The sequence below is a fragment of the Bombina bombina genome, chromosome 6 (genome assembly GCF_027579735.1).
Source record: "Bombina bombina isolate aBomBom1 chromosome 6, aBomBom1.pri, whole genome shotgun sequence".
In the NCBI taxonomy this organism is placed as follows: Eukaryota; Metazoa; Chordata; class Amphibia; order Anura; family Bombinatoridae; genus Bombina; species Bombina bombina.
In genome coordinates this window covers 493,437,325-493,459,317 of record NC_069504.1, presented here as the reverse complement: position 1 = coordinate 493,459,317, position 21,993 = coordinate 493,437,325, and the positions used below count along the sequence as shown (strand labels likewise).

Below are 21,993 nucleotides of genomic sequence, written 5' to 3'. Positions count from 1 at the left end.
ACCGGATCTAGTAGGGGGCAGACTTTCTCTCTTTGCTCAGGCTTGGGCAAGAGATGTTTCAGATCCCTGGGCATTAGAAATGGTTGTTATGGGGTACCTTCTAGAATTAAAGGACTCTCCTCCAAGGGGAAGGTTCCACATTTCTCGCTTGTCTTTAGACCAGACAAAGAGACAGGCGTTCTTACGCTGCGTAGAAGACCTTCTAAAGATGGGAGTGATACACCCAGTTCCAACTGCAGAACAAGGACTGGGTTTTTACTCAAACCTGTTTGTAGTTCCCAAAAAGGAAGGAACTTTCAGGCCAATCCTAGATTTAAAAATCCTAAACAAATTCCTCAGAGTTCCATCATTCAAGATGGAAACCATTCGGACAATCTTACCAATGATCCAGGAAGGTCAATATATAACTACCGTGGATTTAAAGGATGCGTACCTGCATATTCCTATCCACAAAGATCACCATCAGTTCCTAAGGTTCGCCTTTCTGGACAAGTATTACCAGTTCGTGGCCCTTCCCTTCGGATTGGCCACTGCTCCCAGAATTCTCACAAAGGTGCTAGGGTCCCTTCTAGCGGTACTAAGACCAAGGGGCATTGCAGTAGCACCTTACCTAGACGACATCTTAATACAAGCGTCGTCCTTTCACAGAGCAAAGGCTCATACGGACATTGTTCTGGCCTTTCTAAGGTCTCACAGGTGGAAGGTGAGCGTAGAAAAAAGTTCTCTGTCCCCATTCACAAGGGTTCCCTTCCTGGGAACAATAATAGACTCGGTAGAAATGAAAATCTTTCTGACGGAGGTCAGGAAGTCAAAACTTCATGCCATTCCTTCATGCCATTACTCCATGCCGGTTCTTCATGCCATTCCTCAGCCTTCTGTGGCTCAGTGCATGGAGGTAATAGGGCTAATGGTTGCGGCAATGGACGTAGTCCCTTTTGCCCGAATTCATCTAAGACCACTGCAACTGTGCATGCTCAAACAGTGGAATGGGGATTATGCAGATTTGTCTCCCCAGATACAAATGGACCAGAAAACCAGAGACTCACTCCTCTGGTGGTTGTCTCAGGATCACCTGTCTCAGGGAATGAGTTTCCGCAGACCGGAGTGGATCATTGTCACGACCGACGCCAGCCTCTTAGGCTGGGGTGCGGTCTGGGACTCCCTTAAAGCTCAGGGTCTATGGTCTCGGGAAGAATCTCTTCTCCCGATAAACATTTTGGAATTGAGAGCGATATTCAATGCGCTCCAGGCCTGGCCTCAGCTAGCGGAGGTCAAATTTATCAGATTTCAGTCGGACAACATCACGACTGTAGCGTACATCAATCATCAGGGAGGAACAAAGAGTTCCCTGGCAATGAGGGAGGTATCCAAGATCATCAAATCGGCAGAGGATCACTCCTGCCATCTATCCGCAATTCACATCCCAGGAGTGGACAACTGGGAGGCGGATTATCTGAGTCGTCAGACTTTCCATCCGGGGGAGTGGGAACTCCACCTGGAGGTTTTTGCCCAGCTAACCCAACTATGGGGCATTCCAGGTCTGGATCTGATGACGTCACGCCAGAACTCCAAAGTTCCACGTTACGGTTCCAGGTCGAGGGATCCCAAGGCGACATTGATAGATGCCTTAGTGGCGCCTTGGTCGTTCAATCTAGCTTATGTCTTTCCACCGTTTCCTCTTCTCCCTCGGCTAGTAGCCAGAATCAAGCAGGAGAAGGCTTCGGTAATTCTGATAGCTCCTGCGTGGCCACGCAGGACTTGGTATGCAGACCTGGTGGATATGTCATCGGCTCCACCATGGAAGCTACCTTTGAGGCAGGACCTTCTAATCCAAGGTCCATTCAAGCATCCAAACCTAGTTTCTCTGCAACTCACTGCTTGGAGATTGAACACTTAATTCTAGCTAAGCGTGGGTTCTCTGAATCAGTTATAGATACTCTGATCCAGGCTAGAAAGCCTGTTACCAGGAAAATTTACCATAAGATATGGCGGAAATATCTTTGTTGGTGCGAATCCAAGGGTTACTCGTGGAGTAAGATTAGGATTCCGAGGTTACTATCCTTTCTCCAAGAAGGATTGGAGAAAGGGTTGGCAGCTAGTTCCTTAAAGGGACAGATATCTGCTCCGTCTATTCTGTTGCACAAGCGTCTGGCAGCCGTGCCAGATGTTCAGGCATTTGTACAGGTCTTAGTTAGGATCAAGCTTATCTACAGACCTGTGGCTCCTCCATGGAGTCTAAATTTAGTTCTTTCAGTTCTTCAAGGGGTTCCGTTTGAACCTCTACATTCCATAGATATTAAGTTACTATGTTGGAAAGTTTTGTTTTTGGTAGCTATTTCTTCTGCTCGAAGAGTTTCTGAATTGTCTGCTTTGCAGTGTAATTCACCCTATCTGGTGTTCCATACAGATAAGGTCGTTTTGCGTACCAAGCCTGGTTTTCTTCCAAAAGTGGTTTCAAATAAGAATATTAACCAGGAAATAGTTTTTCCTTCTCTGTGTCCTAATCCAGTTTCTAACAAGGAACGTCTGTTACACAATCTTGATGTGGTTCGTGCTTTAAAGTTCTATCTAAAAGCAGCTAAAGATTTCAGCCAAACATCATCCTTGTTTGTCGTCTATTCTGGCAAGAGGAGAGGTCAAAAAGCGACTGCTACCTCTCTGTCTTTCTGGCTGAAAAGCATCATCCGGTTGGCTTATGAGACTGCTGGAAGGCAGCCTCCTGAACGAATTACAGCTCATTCCACTAGAGCTGTGGCTTCCACATGGGCTTTCAAGAATGAGGCTTCTGTTGAACAGATTTGTAAGGCAGCGACTTGGTCTTCACTGCATACATTTGCCAAAATTTACAAATTTGATACTTCTGCTTCTTCGGAGGCTATTTTTGGGAGAAAGGTTTTGCAAGCAGTGGTGCCTTCCGTTTAGGTTACCTGACTTGTTCCCTCCCTTCATCCGTGTCCTAAAGCTTTGGTATTGGTTCCCACAAGTAAGGATGAAGCCGTGGACCGGATACACCAATGTAAGAGAAAACAGAATTTATGCTTACCTGATAAATTTCTTTCTCTTACGGTGTATCCGGTCCACGGCCCGCCCTGGCAATTAAGTCAGGTTTAAATTTATTTTTGTAAACTACAGTCACCACTGCACCCTATGGTTCTCCTTTTTCTCCTAACCGTCGGTCGAATGACTAGGGGGGCGGAGCCTGAGGGGAGCTATATGGACAGCTCTGCTGTGTGCTCTCTTTGCCACTTCCTGTAGGGATTGAGAATATCCCACAAGTAAGGATGAAGCCGTGGACCGGATACACCGTAAGAGAAAGAAATTTATCAGATAGCATAAATTCTGTTTTTCTATTCAAATTTCTTTATTGCTCCAAAGAAAGATTTTTAATTTTTAGCCTATTCTGATTCTCAAAACACTAAACATATTTCTGAAACTGAACTTTCCAGATGGAGACTATTTACACTATTCTTCCTTTAGTGCTGGAGTGTCAATATGTCTACCTTTGACTTAAAAGATACTTGCATATTCCCATTCACAGGACCATGTAAAGTTTCTAAGGTTTGCCTTCTTAGACAGGCATTACCAGTTTGTGGCACTTCCATCTAGATATTTACCAAGGTCAATGGAGCTTAGCTGATGGTGGTACAAGCTTCTAGATATCTTAGTAGCTCCTTACCTAGACAATATTCTGGTGCATGCACCCTCTCTACAGCAAGCTTTGACTGGCACAGATGATGACTTCAACTGCTTTGCAGTCATGTTAGCACATAAACCGAAAAGTTATTTGACACCTCAAATGCGAGTATCCTTTCTAGGCTTGATTATAAACTCTATGTGCCTGTCTCTGACAGATAAACGCAGGGACATCAACACACACCATATCCTTCAGTTGCTCAATTCATGGAGGCTGTCAGTCTCATGGTGGCTGCCTTAGATACAGTCCCCTTTGCCAGGTTGCCTTTACTTCGGCAATGGAATGGAGACTGCGAAGACCAATAAATATTCTTGAACTCCTCACAAACTTCAGAGCTCTTTAAGAGATTTCCCAGCCTCAGGCAAGAATCTTTCCTCCATTTACATTCGGACAATACAATAGCTTACATAAAAAAAGAATTCTCTAGCGATGAGTGAAGTATCCCTAATAATCAGATGGGCTGAATGCTTTTATGATTCAGACAGAGTGTGCAATTTAAAAAAAAAAAAATTTCCATTATCAAAATGTGCACATCCATTTTATATGCACACTTTCTGAGGCACCAGCTCCTACTGAGCATGCACATGATTTCCCAGTACATAAATATATACTTACCTTTTTTTCCCCCAAAAGAGCTTTATTGAGAAACAAAAATTCAAAGTATACAACATATCATCAACAGAAATATATCTTTCAAAGGGAGTTCAATTACACAAAATAAGTAGAGAAACATACTGTCTTAATCAGTACATCAGAGTCTATTGTGGTGGCATGCCCAAAGAAGCTCCCATGGACTTAAGTTCGTACATAAGGCTCTTTTTTTTTTTTTTTTTATACAGATTATAGTTAATTTGGAACTGAAACTTTAGAGGCAATACAAGTAAAACAGAAATTAGTATCAATAGTGTTAGTTGGTCTATCCAGGCCATCCGCACATTACACACAATAGTAGTGAAGAGCACCGATCCCTGATGGAGTCCTTACCCATAGACACCCCTCAGGCGGTAGTCACTCGCAATCAATTCAGGCCATACAGATAATACGTCCCCAGGCAAGAGAGGGGAAAGCCTGAGACAAAGAAGGGGGAGAGGAGGGGGGTAGGGCACGAAGGGGGATGGGAGAGGAGGGGGGGACCCAGAGATAGGACTGGGAAAATTCCTGGTCTGTACCAGAGTAGAAGAGGATGTGACAGATGGAGGAGTAGGGCGAGGATGTCAGGGCAGGAAGGTCTATGTGAAAGCGAATTCAGCGAATCATCCAGAGAATCCAAATGCTCCAAAATACATCCAGACTGTCTGCCTGGTGATAGAAATTTCTTTCCATACCAGCAAATGTGTCCATGAGTTTAATTATGTGTTGTATCTGTGGGGGATCCCTTTGTGTCCAAGATCTAGCTATCACTAATTTGGTTGCTGCGAAAAGAAAGATAGTCAACTGTTTTTGATGTCTGGGGAGAGCTGGTAAAAATATGTTAAGTAACGCAGGCGAGGGGTGTAGTCCAGTGACAATTTGTAAGGATGTCAGCAGTGCAAAAACATATTCCCATAGTTTAGCAAGTTTCCGACAACTCCACCAGATGTGGAGATCCGAACCTGTCTCCCGCAATCCCTCCAGCACCTAGAAGAATGTGAACCGACCATCTGAGATAGTCGATGGGGAGTGTAGTGCCAACGCAATATTACTTTCATATATAGCTCCAGCGAATTAGCACAATGAAGTTTGGATTTAGTTAGCAATATGGCACTGGCCCAATCAGCATCAGGGATGTCCCCACCAAGTCTCCCTCCCAGGCCCTGAAGTGCCATGTCCTATCTCCTGTGGTCTCCCTTAAGATCAGATAATAGTGAACGGAGAGTGGCCTATCTACCTTGAATCTAGAGATCCATTTTTGCTCCCACGGGGTTAGAACTCTTAGCCCTACTTTCGGGGATATCCCCAGAAGGCCAAGAAGCTATGAAGCCGGTGGTACTCGAATCTCAGCCAGGTCGGCGGAGATAGAATCTGTGGGGCTAGTTCTCCAGGCGCTCTTAAGTACCCGTGATTATAGAGATCCGCTATTGTGTTCACCTCCAAAGATCTCCACATAGATATATGAGTCTCTGGAAGCACCAGGAATTGAGTGCGCTGGCGACGGATGGGGGGCTACTTCAGAATAGTGTCTGATAGACTTCCAACACTCTAAATTCTGCAGAATTATTCTATTATGGATACCTAACGCTTCGAGTTGGTAGTCGGGTATCCAGGGGAGGTCACCCAAAAGGATTCCTGGTGGCTCAGTGGCCTGTTCGATCTTCCACCAACCCGTTTCAGCATCTGCCAAACCCCAGAGAGATATATGTGACAGACGGGCCGCTTCATAATACACGATGATATTCGGCAGAACACCCCCAGCCTCATATGGAGTCTTTTAGGCTATTCTCCGCTTCTTATCCTGCCATATGTATCGCATAATCAAAGCATTGTATTTGTCTAGTAAATCCCTAGGGAGATTTACAGGGAGACAGAGGAATAAGTAAAGTATTTTGGGAAAAATTGACATTTTAACCGCAGCTATATGGCCCAACCAGGAGACCTTGCGGATGTTCCAGGAATTCCAGAGTTGACGGATCTCCGCGAGCAGATGCTCATGATTTTTGGTTCTGACTGTCTGAAGATCTGGGCCAGTGGCTCTATTGCAAGTGTGAAAATCAGGGGAGATAGAGGGCATCCTTGACACGTGCCATTAGTAATCTGGAATACATTTGAACAAAATCCCAAACCGATCACTCTAGCATGGGGTCCAGAGTATAGCGCCCGAATATCCTTTATGGCCTCACTTGGGAGGCCAAAATGAGAAAGAGTCTCCCATAGGTATGTGTCCAGTTGACCCTGTCAAACGCCTTCTCGGCACCGAGAGACAGGGCCAACATGGGGTAGTGCAGTCTGTCTGCTTCAGTGAGAATGTTTAACACCCTGCGTGTGTTATCCGGCCCTTCCCTAGCTAGCGTGAATCCCACCTGGTCTGTATGCAACACCGAAGGTAACAGATTGCAAAGTCTATTGGCCCACAGCTTAGCATAAAGATTCACATCTGTATTAATAAGGGAAATTGGGCGGTAGCTTCCACATTGGGTCGGGTCCTTATCTGGTTTGGGAATGGTTTAAAATTGATGCCTCCAATAGCTCCCTACGAAACTGACCTTTCTCTCTAGCCTCCGAGTATATGTTAAGTAGGAGAGGGATGACCAGCTCAAAGTCTTGTAGAACAAGGGGTTAAAACCATCTGGTCCAGGGTCCTTGTAGTTTTTGAGTTGTTTTATGGCTTTGATGAGTTCCTCATTGGTAAAGGAGGTCTGTAAAGATATCTGGGCAGTGTCATCCAGCTTTGGGAGCTTTAATCTTGTCAGGAAAGTCTAGTTCTTGTCGATCGATAGACCTGGGTCAGATCCGGGGGCTTGTAGATTATACAATCCAGTATAATACTGGGCAAAAGCAGCGCCAATATCCTTAGGGGCCGTAACCGGGATACCGTTACTGACAATTGCATGAATTCTAGAGGCTGCTCTATGACCTCTTAATTTATGAGCAAGTAAAGCCGAAGCCTTATTACCCTGATAGTAGATCAATTGTTTGAATCTGAGAAGCGAGTTTTGCACTCGCTCCGTCTCTCTTTCCCTGATCTGCCTACGTAAACCCTCTATTTAATCAGACAGCGTCTGGGATGGGCTAATTTTATTAATGCTTTGCTTAGCTCTGAGTTAAGCCACAAGGAGACCTAAAGGGGCTCCCATCTGTTTCTTCATGGACGCTTGCTTCTTGATGCAAACCCCCCTCATATAGTTTGGTCTGACATTAGTGGGCTAGCATTAATGTGAACAAAGTCTGCTATAGGGTCACGGATCAGAGTCTTAAAGTCTGGTTCTCTGTACGGATGTATCTATTGTGCATGTGATTGCTTCATGGTCTGACCATGAACACGTCCGAATTTTGGATTCAGTGACTCTATTCAAGGTCCAAGAATCTGTCAGGAAATAATCCAGTCTAGAATAGGAGTTATGTGGTTTAGAAAGGAATGTATAATCAAGGGAGTCAGGATGGCATGCTCTCCAGACATCAAAAATGTTATAGTGAGAAACTGCCTCTTTGAATTTCCCCGCTGTATTGATTGTGTAAGAATCTACTGAGTTGTGAGATTGGACTCATTTGTCTCGTGTCGGATCTAAAACCATGTTAAAGTCACCCCGATAATGACTGTCCTTGATTTAAGGTTCTCTATCTTATGTAATAGGGACTTCAGGAAGGAAACCTGGCCCATATTTGGAGCATATAGATTCACCAAGGTATATACTGTATCTGGCCATTCAGTTTACACAAAAGTATAATGTATCTACCCTCAGGGTCAGTGTCAACATAGATTTGCTCATAGCTCAAGTGTTTGTGCAGAAGTATGGCCGTACCTCTAGTTTTGTCAGAGTATGAGGCTGAAATACAGTGAATATAGTGCAGCGACCTGAAAGGAGCTGTGTAGGTAGTCGGCCAATGTGTTTCATGCGCAAAAATCACTGAGGCGTGTAGTGAGTGCATGTAATTACTCAAGAGGCTCCTCTTCATTGGGGAATTCAGGCCTTTGCAATTCAGAGAAGCAATTGTTAGGGTTTCTGAAGTTGGTCGCATGGTATGAAGCTCAGTGGTATTGGTAAATAGAAAGACAAAACGGGTGGGGGACGGAGAGGAGCGTTTCCTGTTTCCTTTTTTTTTTTTTTTTTTTTTTTTTTTTTTTTTTGTTTGTTTTGTTTTGTGGTGTCTTGTTTGTGGTTTGGGTTGGGGGGTCCGGATTCTGGCTATACTGTATATTTGGTATCGTACACATAATGTGGGGATAGAATGTGAGAAAATAACTGAGTCGAAGAAAGCATAGCTAGTTTACCCAGGGCTATTTGGTTACACTACACAATTTTAGCTAAATCTGAATGTTCACTTTAAAAGATAGCAGTAAGAACTGTTTTCAATTAGCCACGGACACTATTGATTCACTGGTTTGGTTCACCTTGATTGTATCTAATTATGTATGGATTTGTGTATAATCACTGTTTCTCATTACCTTTAGTTTAAGAAAGAAGGTAATCTTTTAATTACAAATGTTTTCTCATATTTTAATATACAGACATATACGTTTATGTATAAAGGGTTTTTTAGTAGATGTTTATACAGCACATTATTCACTATTCCCCACAAAGGATTCATGACGAATATGTTTTTTTCTTTGGTTCTCAAATTGTACAGCTTATGATGCACTAAATTAACTTGAATATTGTATGTATGTTTTTTTTTTTCTCTTTCCTATGTCACTGTATGTGGACAAAGTATCTGTTTGTAATTATTCGTAACCTCAATAAAAAAGAAAAAGAATTAAAAAAAAAAAAAAAAAAAAAAGAAAGACAAAACGGTCCCACCAAACAAGAGACACCACCCAAAGGAAAAGGGCAAAGAGCTTATAAGAGAGAAACTTGGAGGAAGGAGAGGAAACTAGGAGGGAGAAGGGAGAGAAAAAAAGAGGGTAAGGAAGAGAACCAACCCCCTCCCTCACCTGGGCACGCGTGTGAGGTGAAAGATCAGTCGGGGATGTGTCTTCAGGACTCCATCAGATGGCTTAGATATAAACAAAATTGGTTAGCTTAGTGTGGTACATAAATCAATTACAACAACAACAAAACAGTTTAACTATGATTTATATATATATATATATATATATAAACAGTGGGTAATCGGTGGCGGCACTATTCACCGCCAATCAAGGAACTCGACTTCTTAGGAACTGAATAGTTTACTTCCTTGATCTCTTCTGTAAGACATATTAAGAGGGGGAAGACGGTAAGTGGACTACTAGTAAATACTACAGGAGTCCAGATGGGCACTCCAAGGGGAGTGGGGGGGGGCAAAATGAAAATACTGCGATATCGAGTAGCTCTATATGAATAGAAAGAAGTAAACCAAGTAAACTCTGCCTAGTCTAGCGGTGAAGTTGTGATCTATACAAGGGCGGGGGGGAGCGGGGAAAGGTACCAGGGATTACAGCATCATTAGGGCATATTGTTCTTAGAGTAGTACCAAACTGGTACATCCCAACAGCCCTGAGATTAACGATAAGCACAAATGAAACTGGGTCAGATTAACTTAAGTCTACATGGTGATTTGCTGAGAGGGGGGGGAGTAAAGGGAAATTCTTATAACATCATTAGATATTGCAAAGAATAGGGTCCCTTTTTTGGGCAGTGAATAAGACCTTGGTTACAGAGGGACCTTGCATCTTTATCCCTAATTTCCCCCCCCCCCCCCCCACCACCACCACCACCACCCCCAGAACCCAACCCGGCCCAACATCTCTAACTGTGGACTTTGGCACACTGATGTCAGTCTGGGAAATACCCTGTCAACATAAAATAGCATAGGGTCTTAGGAAAACTTTTTGGCGTTCATCTTAGCATACATATATTGGGATTTGAATACCCAAATACATACATGTACCATATAATTTTCAAGATAAGGCACATCACGACAGGTTTTGATTGGTAACAAGAGAAACAAAGGTAGCTATGGCAGCTAAAAAAGAAAAAAATCTAACACTAGCAACATGATAAACAGAGAGACCCGGATATTTTCACAGGGTACTGTCTCTTAGTGTGGAAGTATAAGGTCAGTCACAAGGACAAGTTCCAGAGACTTGGACCCATGGTTGTAAGTCCATAACATTTCTTAAAACAGATAGCTCCTCAGCCCCCAGACCCACGCAACCACTCAGCGTCGTTTGCAGCGTGTTCAGCCCAGGGCACCTCGTCCAGAGAACGAACCAATTTATAACTGAAGGTGGGCCCGGGCTCCCCACACCGCACCCGATCACCCAGCAAGACATATAAAACAGCATAACTTTTAATAAACATTAAAGAACATGAAACAAAGACTTTTGTAAAGGATACTACTCAATCTTGTGTTAAATAGTCCTCTCTGAATTCCAGTATAGGAATAGGAGGATCACAGCATGCTTGTCTGTGGTAAGTAACGTAGCAACTAGTTCACCTTCATCATGAGTCAGGGGACTCTTGGGATTTGCGTGGAAACAGGCGTTGGGTTCTAAGGCTCCACTCTGGGGCACCGCATGTAGTGCTCCAGGTGGCAAAGACCTCTGATGGAGGGGAGCAGGTGATATAAGGTCCCATGTTTTCAGTAGGTCCATTCCTGCTTCCAAGGATGTGACAGTATGGATCTGTCCATTTCAATTTACTATCACCTTAGTCGGATACCTCCATCTATAGCGGATCTATATATGTGCTTTTGCAAAGTATACTGAGAGAGATCAGGGAAAGCCAAGATTGACTGGAACTTTTCGGGTAGCTGAGGCTTGTTGGCTAGTTCTCGTAGAATTTTTTCTTTATGTGTGAAAGAAGTGGATTCTAGCAAGCACATATCTAGGCTTATCAGTTGGTACATTACGTGGTCTGGGGACTCGATGAATTCTGTCTATCAGAAAATTTGCGTTCTCGTTATCTTTGAGGAGGATCTTGCAAAATTCCTTGGCAAAGCTTTCCAAATCTTCAGGCAGGATTTCCTCAGACTCCCTTGAATCTCAGATTGTTGCGTCTGGACCTGTCCTCCAGGTCAGATAACTTGACCTCTAAGTCAGATATCTGGATAGACAGGTTCTGCGAATAGGAGAGTAGATTTTCTTGGTCAACAGCCATATCTTCTTGTTTTCTCTCAAGGGTGTCTGTTCTCTCCCCTATGGCTTCAATATCCCTGCGTAGTTCTGCAGCAGATCCCTTTATAGCGATAGTCAAAGTGTCCTGTAAGGCATTAATGCGCTGGGTGAGGGTATCGACTATATTGTCAAACATGTCTGTAGAGGTATGCCCAACCGAATTTGAAAGAGAGGTCATTGAGTATTCAGAGATGGCTCGTAGGGTGTTTCCCTCCTTATCCATTGTAGAAACTTGTGGGCTGGCGGCCCTAAAGTGATCCATTACTGATTTCTTAGGCACTGCAGTGGATTTAGATCTCCTTTTATTAGGATTGGACATACCAAATAACCTTTCAGGTGAGTGATAGCTGCATTGATATACAATTATATGTGTGGCTCCAGCATGTATATAGGGTGGAGTTAGAGCTCAGGGTCTATAAATGCCCCCCAGAGTGCCAAGAGGTTGTTACATTCTATTCCATTATTGTTGGCCAAGAGCTTTCCAGGCAGTCAATAGGCATTACGCGATATGCGTATATCTGCTATATAGAGACCCGGGGCCAATCTGAAGTGATGGTTATAAGCTAGGTGGAGTGCTTACTGTGGGAGAGGGTCCCCTTTTTTTTTATTCAGGTCTCAGACTACAGTGGATGGGGTGATTGTAGATCAAGCAGGGGCAGCGACAGTAGTCTCTCTCCTAGGGGAGCGCTCCTTCTAAGCAATGTAAGGGAAAAGGAATGGGGGTATGACCCATGGGCAGAGTGGGCCAACGGGAAAGGGAGAAGAGAGACTAGGAACCGCCATCTTTTAAAATAGTAAGAGAGGAAATAATTGTTGCAAGGGAGGTGTATATAAACCACATATGTGCCTGAGGAGGTGTTGAAGTTGCTGCAAATTCTAGCTGCATTCAATAAATGTCCCCCAGACTGTCTGCAGAAATCTTCAATCTCTTTTTAATCTTTCCCAGTAAGGGGCCACATAAGGATCAGTCTCATAAGCAGGAGAGTATTGTGGTTAGTACCGGCTTTGATCAATATGGATGAGAGCCTTTCTCATATGGATGCTAGAGCCTGTCGTGTAGAAGCAGCTGCTGTCTAGCCCTTATATTACACATCTGTGACCTGCTTTTGTTCTGTTATTGAAACTGCAGTGCGATTGGGAGTGGAACTAGTTTCTTGCGAATTAGATGAGGTTAATATAGCCTGGCTTTAGCAAGAAAGTACTAACATGCCTATATCCCTGCAGTGTAGAAATAAAACTATAGTGCGTGTATAGTGCACAGGTGAATCACTTACTGTCTCCTTAGGGCTAGACAAGATGGCCGCTGTTCCCGCCACAGGTTTTTCCCACAGCGATATGTGCAGCTTCCCCAGTCAAGAGGGCCTCCAACTATCCCTCGTCGGCCTCAAGTCTTATACAGTAAGGACCGCTAGACTCCTACTTCTCCTCTGTGGGTGATCAGAACAGTGAGTATTTAGCTCTGTGTCCAAGCAGTGCCTATGTTCTTTTATGCAAGGCCTCCTACGCACTGGTGTACAATCAGTTCTCTGTTCAGCTAGGTTGATAGTGGACCCGGAGCGGAGCCCCGACCCTCCGGTATCCACAAAGCTGAGTCTCGCTGCTTTCTCAGTACCACAGTCTGTTTGCCTATGATGGCGCAGCCGATGCTGCGTGGCCCGTCTTTGCTCCTTAACTAGCCAGCGAGCTCTCTCACTGCTGGCTCCGGAACAGCTTGATTTCAGCTCCAGTATAGCCTCAGTATTGTAGCAGCTCTGAGTAGTCGTTTATATCCAGATTTACTGGCATTTATCTTGGTATTTAGGATAAACCAGAGCCAAATTGCAGAGAGCTCTATAGTTGTGTCCTCTCAACTCAGTTGCTGGCTCCGCCCCCCTAAATATATACTTTTTGTGATTGACTGACTGCTATGTGATACAGAGATAGAGAAAAATAGAAGTAACTGAAAATTATCAGAAAGAAAATGTACTGCTCATTTGAAATTCAGAGTAAGTGCTATTGCATTGTATTTTTGTTTTGCATTTGTTTATTATACAATTCTACTTTATTTATGGTCCTTTAAATTCGGGGAGTGAACTATTGGGAGGCAGACTTTCTCAGTCACCAGCATCTTTACCCAGGAAGAGTCGTCTTTGAACTAGGAGGTGTTAAACCAGATAGACATTGAGATTTGCCGGACCTCATGGCTTCTCACCTGCTAACCGTTATTGTGCAAGATTTCAGAACCCTCAAGTGGATCTAATAGATGCCCTTGTAGTTTATGTACATTTTTCTTCAATGGGGCTATTTTTGGGTTGTAAAATTAAATACAGGGCAGTGAAAGTTGGTGAAACAAACTACTTGTGGATTTTATTCAACTTTTTCACAGTACTGAGAATTCAAAGCAACTATTCAAGATGTACCCAGCATAAAATGTTAGCATTTATTTGAGTCTTTGATTTCTCAGTAGACAGATAATGAGTAGGGGTACTTTATATTTTTGATATTGCACATTTACATGACATTGTGCAACAACTTGTGCATATTGCACACATTATACTATGTTCTTCATACCTTATCAGTGTTCTCCCCAGGCCCTTTTGAATGGGTGCACCGCCTGGCTGGTTTTACTAACCACTCAGCTAAAATTCTGGACAAAAAGCTAAGATTAGCTAATTTAAAATGTTTTCAATGTTTATTGCAAAAATTATAATTAAATAAATTCATGTTAAATTAAGCAATTAATTTGTGCTTTGGCTAGCAGAACATTTTATATTGGAAATTATTACATTGCCCCACCGGGATGGCAAATATTTTATGTGGAGAACACCATGGTTTAGCTGAAAATTGTAACCAATAGAAAAAAAATTATTTACCATTTTATTTTGTATTAATAAATAAAAAGCAAATGGGTTTAGGATCCATTAATGTATCAGAAATAAAAATGTACCTTTTTTGAAGAATTTTGTTTTTATATACATTACCATATCACATACAGGGTTTAACAAACCTGCAGCTGCCACCAGATTATCACAATCAAGCCACTCACTCCAAGCTTGTCTGTGACTTAGTTCAGTCAATGTTGAAAAACACTCTCTAGTCAGCACTAGACCCATCCTCACTAATCTTTCTCCACTGCCACCACAAAGATTATTGGGAAGTCCTTGGTGAAAACCCAGGCAATGAGGCAAATAGATTTAAAAAAACAACACAATTTGGCAAAAATCTGTTCAGAAACACAATACTGTTATAACTATCTCTTTGATAACAACTCTGTTATATCTGTCTCTTTATTTATTATGAACAAGAACATCAGAGTGCATTTACAAAAACAAAAAAGAAATTAACAATGTTGCACGATGCAGACGGGTTAAAATAAAACAGAGAGAATAACAGAACCTAGTATTTTACTAGCATAGTTTATTTCCCAAGGGAGAAAGAAAATGTTCATCCATGCAATAGTCCTTTGCCTCCTCAAATGAAAGGCCAAATTCTATTTCACAACTGAGTTGTAAGCAATTAGTTGATGCGACTGAGGGGCTATATAGGCCGGTCTAGGAGAAATGCTTAAAGCAGTCTGGAGTTGTGACGTGTTTGTGTCAGTAAGGGCTGAAGTGGTCAGTGTGTCATTGATGTGAATGTAGCTTAGCACGGACTGGAGTAACATGGATTCCTAGTGGCACTGCAAAGTTTATGGTATTGCTTTTATTAGTAAGGGTAAGAGGATTTATTGCCATATGTCCAGTATATTGTCCTTCCCAGAAGCCCATCTTCCTGCTCCCTGGAGTGATATAGGTGCAGACAAATATGTTTGGTGCTATGCAGCTGTGTGCCAGTGATCAGCAGCACAATATTCAGCTCACAGAGCAGTCCAGAGTTCACAGCTAGTACAAACTACACAGGGCTCTTGTCTGCAGATTTACCCTATTTCATGCCTGATATTGTTCCCTGTAGCTCTTGACCATAACTCACAACTATATTCATTTATAGCTTGTATAAAAACGCTTCTAAAGCTCCAGCCAGTGACATTTTTCACCCCTGGTAAAAATGAAGATAAGTTGGGAACATAAACATAAATCTGTATTGTCATGTAATTTCTGTATCATTGTTTTTTGCAGAATGTTAGCACATTATTAATAACAATTATATAGGTACAGTATCTCACAAAAGTGAGTACACCCCTCACATTTTTGTAAATATTTTATTATATCTTTTCATGTGACTACACTGAAGAAATTACACTTTGCTTCAAGGTAAAGTAGTGAGTGTGCAGCCTGTATAACAGTGTAAATCTACTGTCCCCTCAAAATAATTCAACACACAGCCATTAATGTCTAAACCATGGGCAACAAAAGTGAGTACACCCCTAAGTGGTAATGTCCAAATTGGGGCCAAAGTGTCTATTTTGTGTGGCCACCATTATTTTCCAGCACTGCCTTAACCCTCTTGGGCATGGAGTTCACCAGAGCTTTACAGGTTGCCTCTAGAGTCCTCTTTCACTCCTCCATGACGACATCACTGAGCTGATGGATGTTAGAGACCTTGCGCTCCCCCACCTTCCATTTGAGGATGCCCCACAGATGCTCAATTGGGTTTAGGTCTGGAGACATGCTTGGCCAGTCTATCACCTTTACCCTCAGCTTCTTTAGCAAGGCAGTGGTCGTCTTGGAGGTGTGTTTAGGGTCGTTATCATGTTGGAATACTGCCCTGCAGCCCAGTCTCCAAAGGGAGGGGATCATGCTCTGCTTCAGTATGTCACAGTACATTTTGGGCATTCATGGTTCCCTCAATGAACTGTAGCTCCCCAGTGCCGGCAGCACTCATGCAGGCCCAGACCATGACACTCCCACCACCATGCTTGACTGTAGGCAAGACACACTTGTCTTTGTACTTCTCACCTGGTTGCCGCCACACACGCTTGACACCATCTGAACCAAATAAGTTTATCTTGGTCTCATCGGACCACAGGACATGGTTCCAGTAATCCATGTCCTTAGTCTGCTTGTCTTCAGCAAACTGTTTGCGGGCTTTCATGTGCATTGTGCAGACCAATTTGATGAAGTGTGCGGCGTATGGTCTGAGCACTGACAGGCTGCCCCCCCAACCCTTCAACCTCTGCAGCAATTCTGGCAGCACTCATACGTCTATTTCACAAAGACAACCTCTGAATATGATGCTGAGCACGTGCACTCAACTTCTTTGGTCGACCATGGCGAAGCCTGTTCTGAGTAGAACCTGTTCTGTGAAACCGCTGTATGGTCTTGCCCACCGTGCTGCAGCTCTGTTTTAGGGTCTTGGCAATCTTCTTATAGCCTAAGCCATCGTTATGTAGAGCAACAATTCTTTTTTTCAGATCCTCAGAGAGTTCTTTGCCATGAGGTGCCATATTAAACTTCCAGTGACCAGTATGAGAGAGTGTGAGAGCGATAACACCAAATTTAAGACACCCACTCCCCATTCACACCTGAGACCTTGTAACACTAACGAGTCACATAACACCAGGGAGGGAAAATGGCTAATTGGGCCCAATGTGGACATTTCCACTTAGGGGTGTACTCACTTTTGTTGCTAATGGTTTAGACATTAATGGCTGTGTGTTGAGTTATTTTGAGGGGACAGCAAATGTACACTGTTATACAGGCTGTACACTCACTACTTTACATTGTAGCAAAGTGTCATTTCTTCAGTGTTGTCACATGAAAAGATATAATAAAATATTTACAAAAATGTGAGGGGTGTACTCACTTTTGTGAGATACTATATAAACCTCTATGTATAGTAAAAACATGTATCTTTAGTATTGTGCAAGATTTGCTGAGCAATAAGCTGTGCACATTCTGGAAGCTGACCTGTGTTTTCCATATGCATAATTTAGATTACTGAGCTCTGGAGAGCACTCTTACAAGAAACAAACACAATAGAAGTTCCACTTTATACATATTTTACCACTGCATTACTTGCAGATTTGCCAGTACATTTTGTATCCACATTTTTTATTTAATTAACGGTTATCACATTTTTAAGGAAATTGATGAGCTTCTTTTCCTTGTTAAGGTTACAAGATGGATCTTATCTTTTGAGTCACGTCTCTGATGATTCTTCAGTTCGCCTGTATAAGAGCCTGTCTCGGAAGGACACGCGAGTGTCTTACAACTTGCATGAAGCTCACAACAGCCTACCAAAAACACCATCCTCTCTCTCTGTCCCCTGGGTACCACTTGATCCTAATATTCTCCTGCCATACCACATCCATCACGGCCGACCCCCATGCACATTTCCACCTCCAATCCATGAAAATAAAGCAAAAGCCCAGGTGAGTAAAAACAAATTATTTGTGTAAAATCACTAGTAAAGTTAAAGTGACCATCAGCACATTAGAATTAATGTGATTGCACCAACAGGGATTAACAATAGTCTCCCTTCTTTGGTTGTATACTTTTTAGTTACATTCTCAAATTGTGTTATGTTTCACTAGACTGTAATTGAATGTGTCACAGAGAGTTATGGTTTCAAGCACATTCTAGGTATGCGTTTGCATTCTTTTTACATCAAAACTAACATCTCTGCAAGTGAGGGGGATATAAAGCTTCCAATACTACCCTACTTATGGAAGATTGTACAAAGGTTACTTGACTGCAAAGCCACATTGTGTGACTAGCCAGGAGGTGGAGGTGAGATGATAAAGTGTACCAAGTCTGCTTTCTATTTGAGCAATCCATCTGTAAATAAATTGTTGTGATTTTGTCTTTATACTATTCCTCTTGAGAATACTTAAAAAAAAAGTGTTTTCTGCAGAAATGATGCTACTCATTCCTCATAATACTGTGTGTAAAATATGTACATACACACACACGTGTGGACCTATTTGAAGAAGAGAAGGGAGAGCTTTCTTCCTGATTCTGTAGGCCATTAGAATCACAGTTAACCAAAGATGATAAAGACAATTTGTCAACCAGGAGGAAGAACAGAAAACTGTTTAGTATCAAATGTACCATTAATATCTTCCAGCTTGTACAAAAAAAGCTCTGTCTCAAGCCTTGAAGCATTCTGCTTATCTTTGTAAGAAATGAAAGGATAATGAATGAGGAATTGCACAATAATATACCGAGCAGCACTTCAGCATATAAAAGACCTTCAGTGTATAAATTATTCACTATTATCCTTGCATGAAAATCTGTATGTGTTGATATCTGACATCTTGCTAATTACAATCAGGATCAATAACCAAATCCCTAAGTGCTTGTCTTTCTTTGTTCGTGACATTAGATGTTACCCATTATGGTTGTACATTCTAGTCTTACCATAAATCTGGAAAGCGGCCCATAAAAATTGCAAACCAATACGGTATCAAGACCTTTATTTAGCTCCATATATAGGGAAGTTAGTTTAGGGGAGAAACTAAAGGACATGAAACCCAAAATTGTTTGTTTCAGATAGAGAATACAATTTTAAACGCTTTTCAATTTTACTACCTAGGTATGGTTTTCAACAAAGGGGACCAAAAGAACAATGGAAATTAGGTAATAATAGTAAACAGGAAAGTTGCTAAAAATTGTTTGCTCTATCTGAATTATGAATGTTTTTTGTTTTGTTTTTTACTATCCCTTTAAAGGGACACTGAACCCAAATTTTTTCTTACGTGATTCAAATAGAGCATGCAATTTTAAGCAACTTTCTAATTTACTCCTATTATAAATTTTTCTTCATTCTCTTGCTATCTTTATTTGAAAAAGAAGGCATCTAATTATTTTTTTTTTCTTTAGTACTCTGGACAGCACTTTTTTATTGATGGATGAATTCATTCACCAATCGGCAGGGACAACCCAGGTTGTTCACCAAAAATGGGCCGGCTTTTAAACTTACATTCTTGCATTTCAAATAAAGATACCAAGAGAATGAAGAAATTTTGATAATAGGAGTAAATTAGAAAGTTGCTTAAAATTGCATGCTCTATCTGAATCACAAAAGAAAAAATTTGGGTTCAGTGTCCCTTTAACATTAACACTTTCTGTAAATATACATACCAATTAAAACTGACCAGTTAGAAACAAATATAGGTGACAATGTAATTCTTTTCTGAATGTATAATCACCCTGAAGGCATTTGTTAGAGTTTAAGGATTCTTTGGATATTGTATATATTAATTTATTTTCTAAGATGGTGAGAGTCCATGAACTATCACATGTGGGATTAAACTCCAGTCCTACAGGAGGAGCAAAACACACCACACAACAGAGCTTTAATCCCTCCCACTTTACCATGATTCCTTACTCAATTTCTTGCCTCCAGCAAGGTGTGACAGTGAAATTTGAAGTGCTGATCTACACATCGATTGAAAGGGGTTCTCAGACCAATGTGAGACTATTATCTCCCTCAGAGAATCGGCTAAATAAACAGAGAGATGAAGAGAAGTGTGTTGGTAGTGAGAGTAATTCTCCTGTAGCAGTTTGTCACTCACTTTCCACAAATGTCTCTTGGACTTGTCTTGCAGCCTCCTGTTGGTGCATAGCACTACTCCTTCCTTAGATCCTGTGTTAGTGTTTACTACACAAGACGGGCTCGTCTCCTGCAGCTTGGTAAGCATGGTAGAGTGAGTGCGGACAGGTGTGGAAAATGGGGAAGCGGACTTCCTCAATCGTTTGTACATTCACCCCAGCAAATGGTCTTTGAATCATGAGGTATTCAACCTGATTATGAATCATTGGGGAAGGCCAGACATAGACCTCATGGTCTTGCTTTAATTACAGCTACCCCAGTATTGTATAAGATCTTGAGATCCACAAGCAACTGTGAATGACAAAGGAACCATAAGTGCATCTATTAGTCTGATTTACATCTTTCCTTCGTTTGTTTTACTGTCCTGTATAACAGCCAGGAATTAACAGGAACGGGCCTCAGTGATTCTAATCACTCTAGCAGGGCCTCACAGGGCTTTGTACGCAACTCTGGTACAAATGTCCTCCAGTCAGCCTTAACGTCTTCCTGTCAGGCAGGATCTTCTCTCTCAAGGTCCCTTCTTCCATCAAAACCTCATCTCTTACTTTGACGGCATGGTGTTTGGTTAGAGCAGTGTTCTTCACAGAAAATTTTGCCAGCTGGGTGGCATTATGAAGTAGCAAGGTGGGGGCTGTGTAATATTTTAAAGTATATCCTTTTCTGCTATCCAAAGCACAAATTAATTGGATAATTTAACATAAATGTATTTAATGATAATTTGTGCAATAAAAAATTATCATTTTTAATATCAGCTAATTGTAGCTTAATAATGGCTTAAATTTTAGTGGGGTGGTCAATAAAATCAGCTGGGTGGTGGACCCACTAAAAAGGTACTCAGGAGAACACTGTTTTCCTTCCTAAGATAGGGAGAGTCCACTGCTTCATTCATTACTGTTGGGAAATACAACACCTGGCCACCAGAAGGAGGCAAAGACACCCCAGCCAAAGGCTTAAATATCCCTCCCACTTCCTCATTACCCCAGTCATTCTTTGCCTTTCATCACGTCAGGAGGAGCAGAGAAGTGGCAGAAGGTTCGGAGAGTCCTGAAAAAGGGTATCTGCCCTTCGAGATAGGACTGGAGTTTTAAGTAGTCATGTCAACCTCTCAGTGAGAGTATTGATGAAAGTTGAGTCTGGAGATGCAGGGAAAGTTTTTCTGCAAAACCATCCAGACTACTGCTAACAGCTCTTAGGCAATCAGTGTTGACGAGTTTCACTGCCTGCTTTCTCTCACTCAAGTCCATGTCAGGAGCGCTGCTATAAGACTGTCACACTTGAGGCTGTGTTCTGTTATGTTCCACAGCATGGATCCTGGAGGTAAGATTGTTTTAATTTTTACATATAAAATGCTATAACAGGGTCACAGTGTGGCTACTTTATACCTTGATAGGATCCAGAGTTAATATCATCTGTAGGGGGTTTATTGAACAGTTGGGGTTAATTAATCAGTGTATTAATTATTTACATGCTGCTTTGGGTGTTTTTTTTCCTGGGCTGATAGATTGTGTGTGTGTTTTTAGCTGGAACAAACAGGTTTCACTTTTAAGTTCCACTTTTGTTTTTGAAAGTGTTGCACAGCTCCTATTACTTGCTGTACTTGTAATAACAGGGGAAGTACTGTCTTGCACTCCATGTGCCCAGGTGTGGTCTATGTTAATTTCCTCCATTCCGGCTGAGACTTGAACTTGAGGAGAGCGTTTCCTTTGTTTACTGTCTGGGTCTAGGAGGTGGTGAGTGCCCCAGCCATTGGGAGTATAAAGGTGCACTTTTCTATAATATAAAACGTTTTTATTTGTGTCGTCCTGTGGATATAACCTAAGCTATAGAGGACTCTGACATGTTAGAAGGTAGTCCTTCTGTACTAAATCATACCTGTTTATATTGTGAGTAGGCCGTGGTTTTCCCGCCCACTCAATTATGTTCCACATGCCTTAACACCATTATAAATTCTAAGAAGGGAGCCAAGACTGCTAAGACTCTTAGTCCTCCTGAGCCGTCTATCTCTCAGGACTCTGCGTCCCATGAGATTACTACCCATGCTACATTATCCACTCCACATGCAGTTCCCCGTAGCACATCTAATCCTCCATCCAGA

General features: G+C 42.1%; 1 protein-coding gene across 1 annotated transcript in view; it reads left to right on the top strand.

Moving 5' to 3' along the window:
- ICE2 (interactor of little elongation complex ELL subunit 2) overlaps nt 1–21,993 on the top strand; it is a 420,662-nt gene that overhangs the window by 346,337 nt on the left and 52,332 nt on the right. The window contains exon 14 of the mRNA XM_053717350.1: nt 17,457–17,715. Coding sequence (XP_053573325.1) covers nt 17,457–17,715 — 259 coding nt within the window. The remainder of the gene's footprint in view (nt 1–17,456; nt 17,716–21,993) is intronic.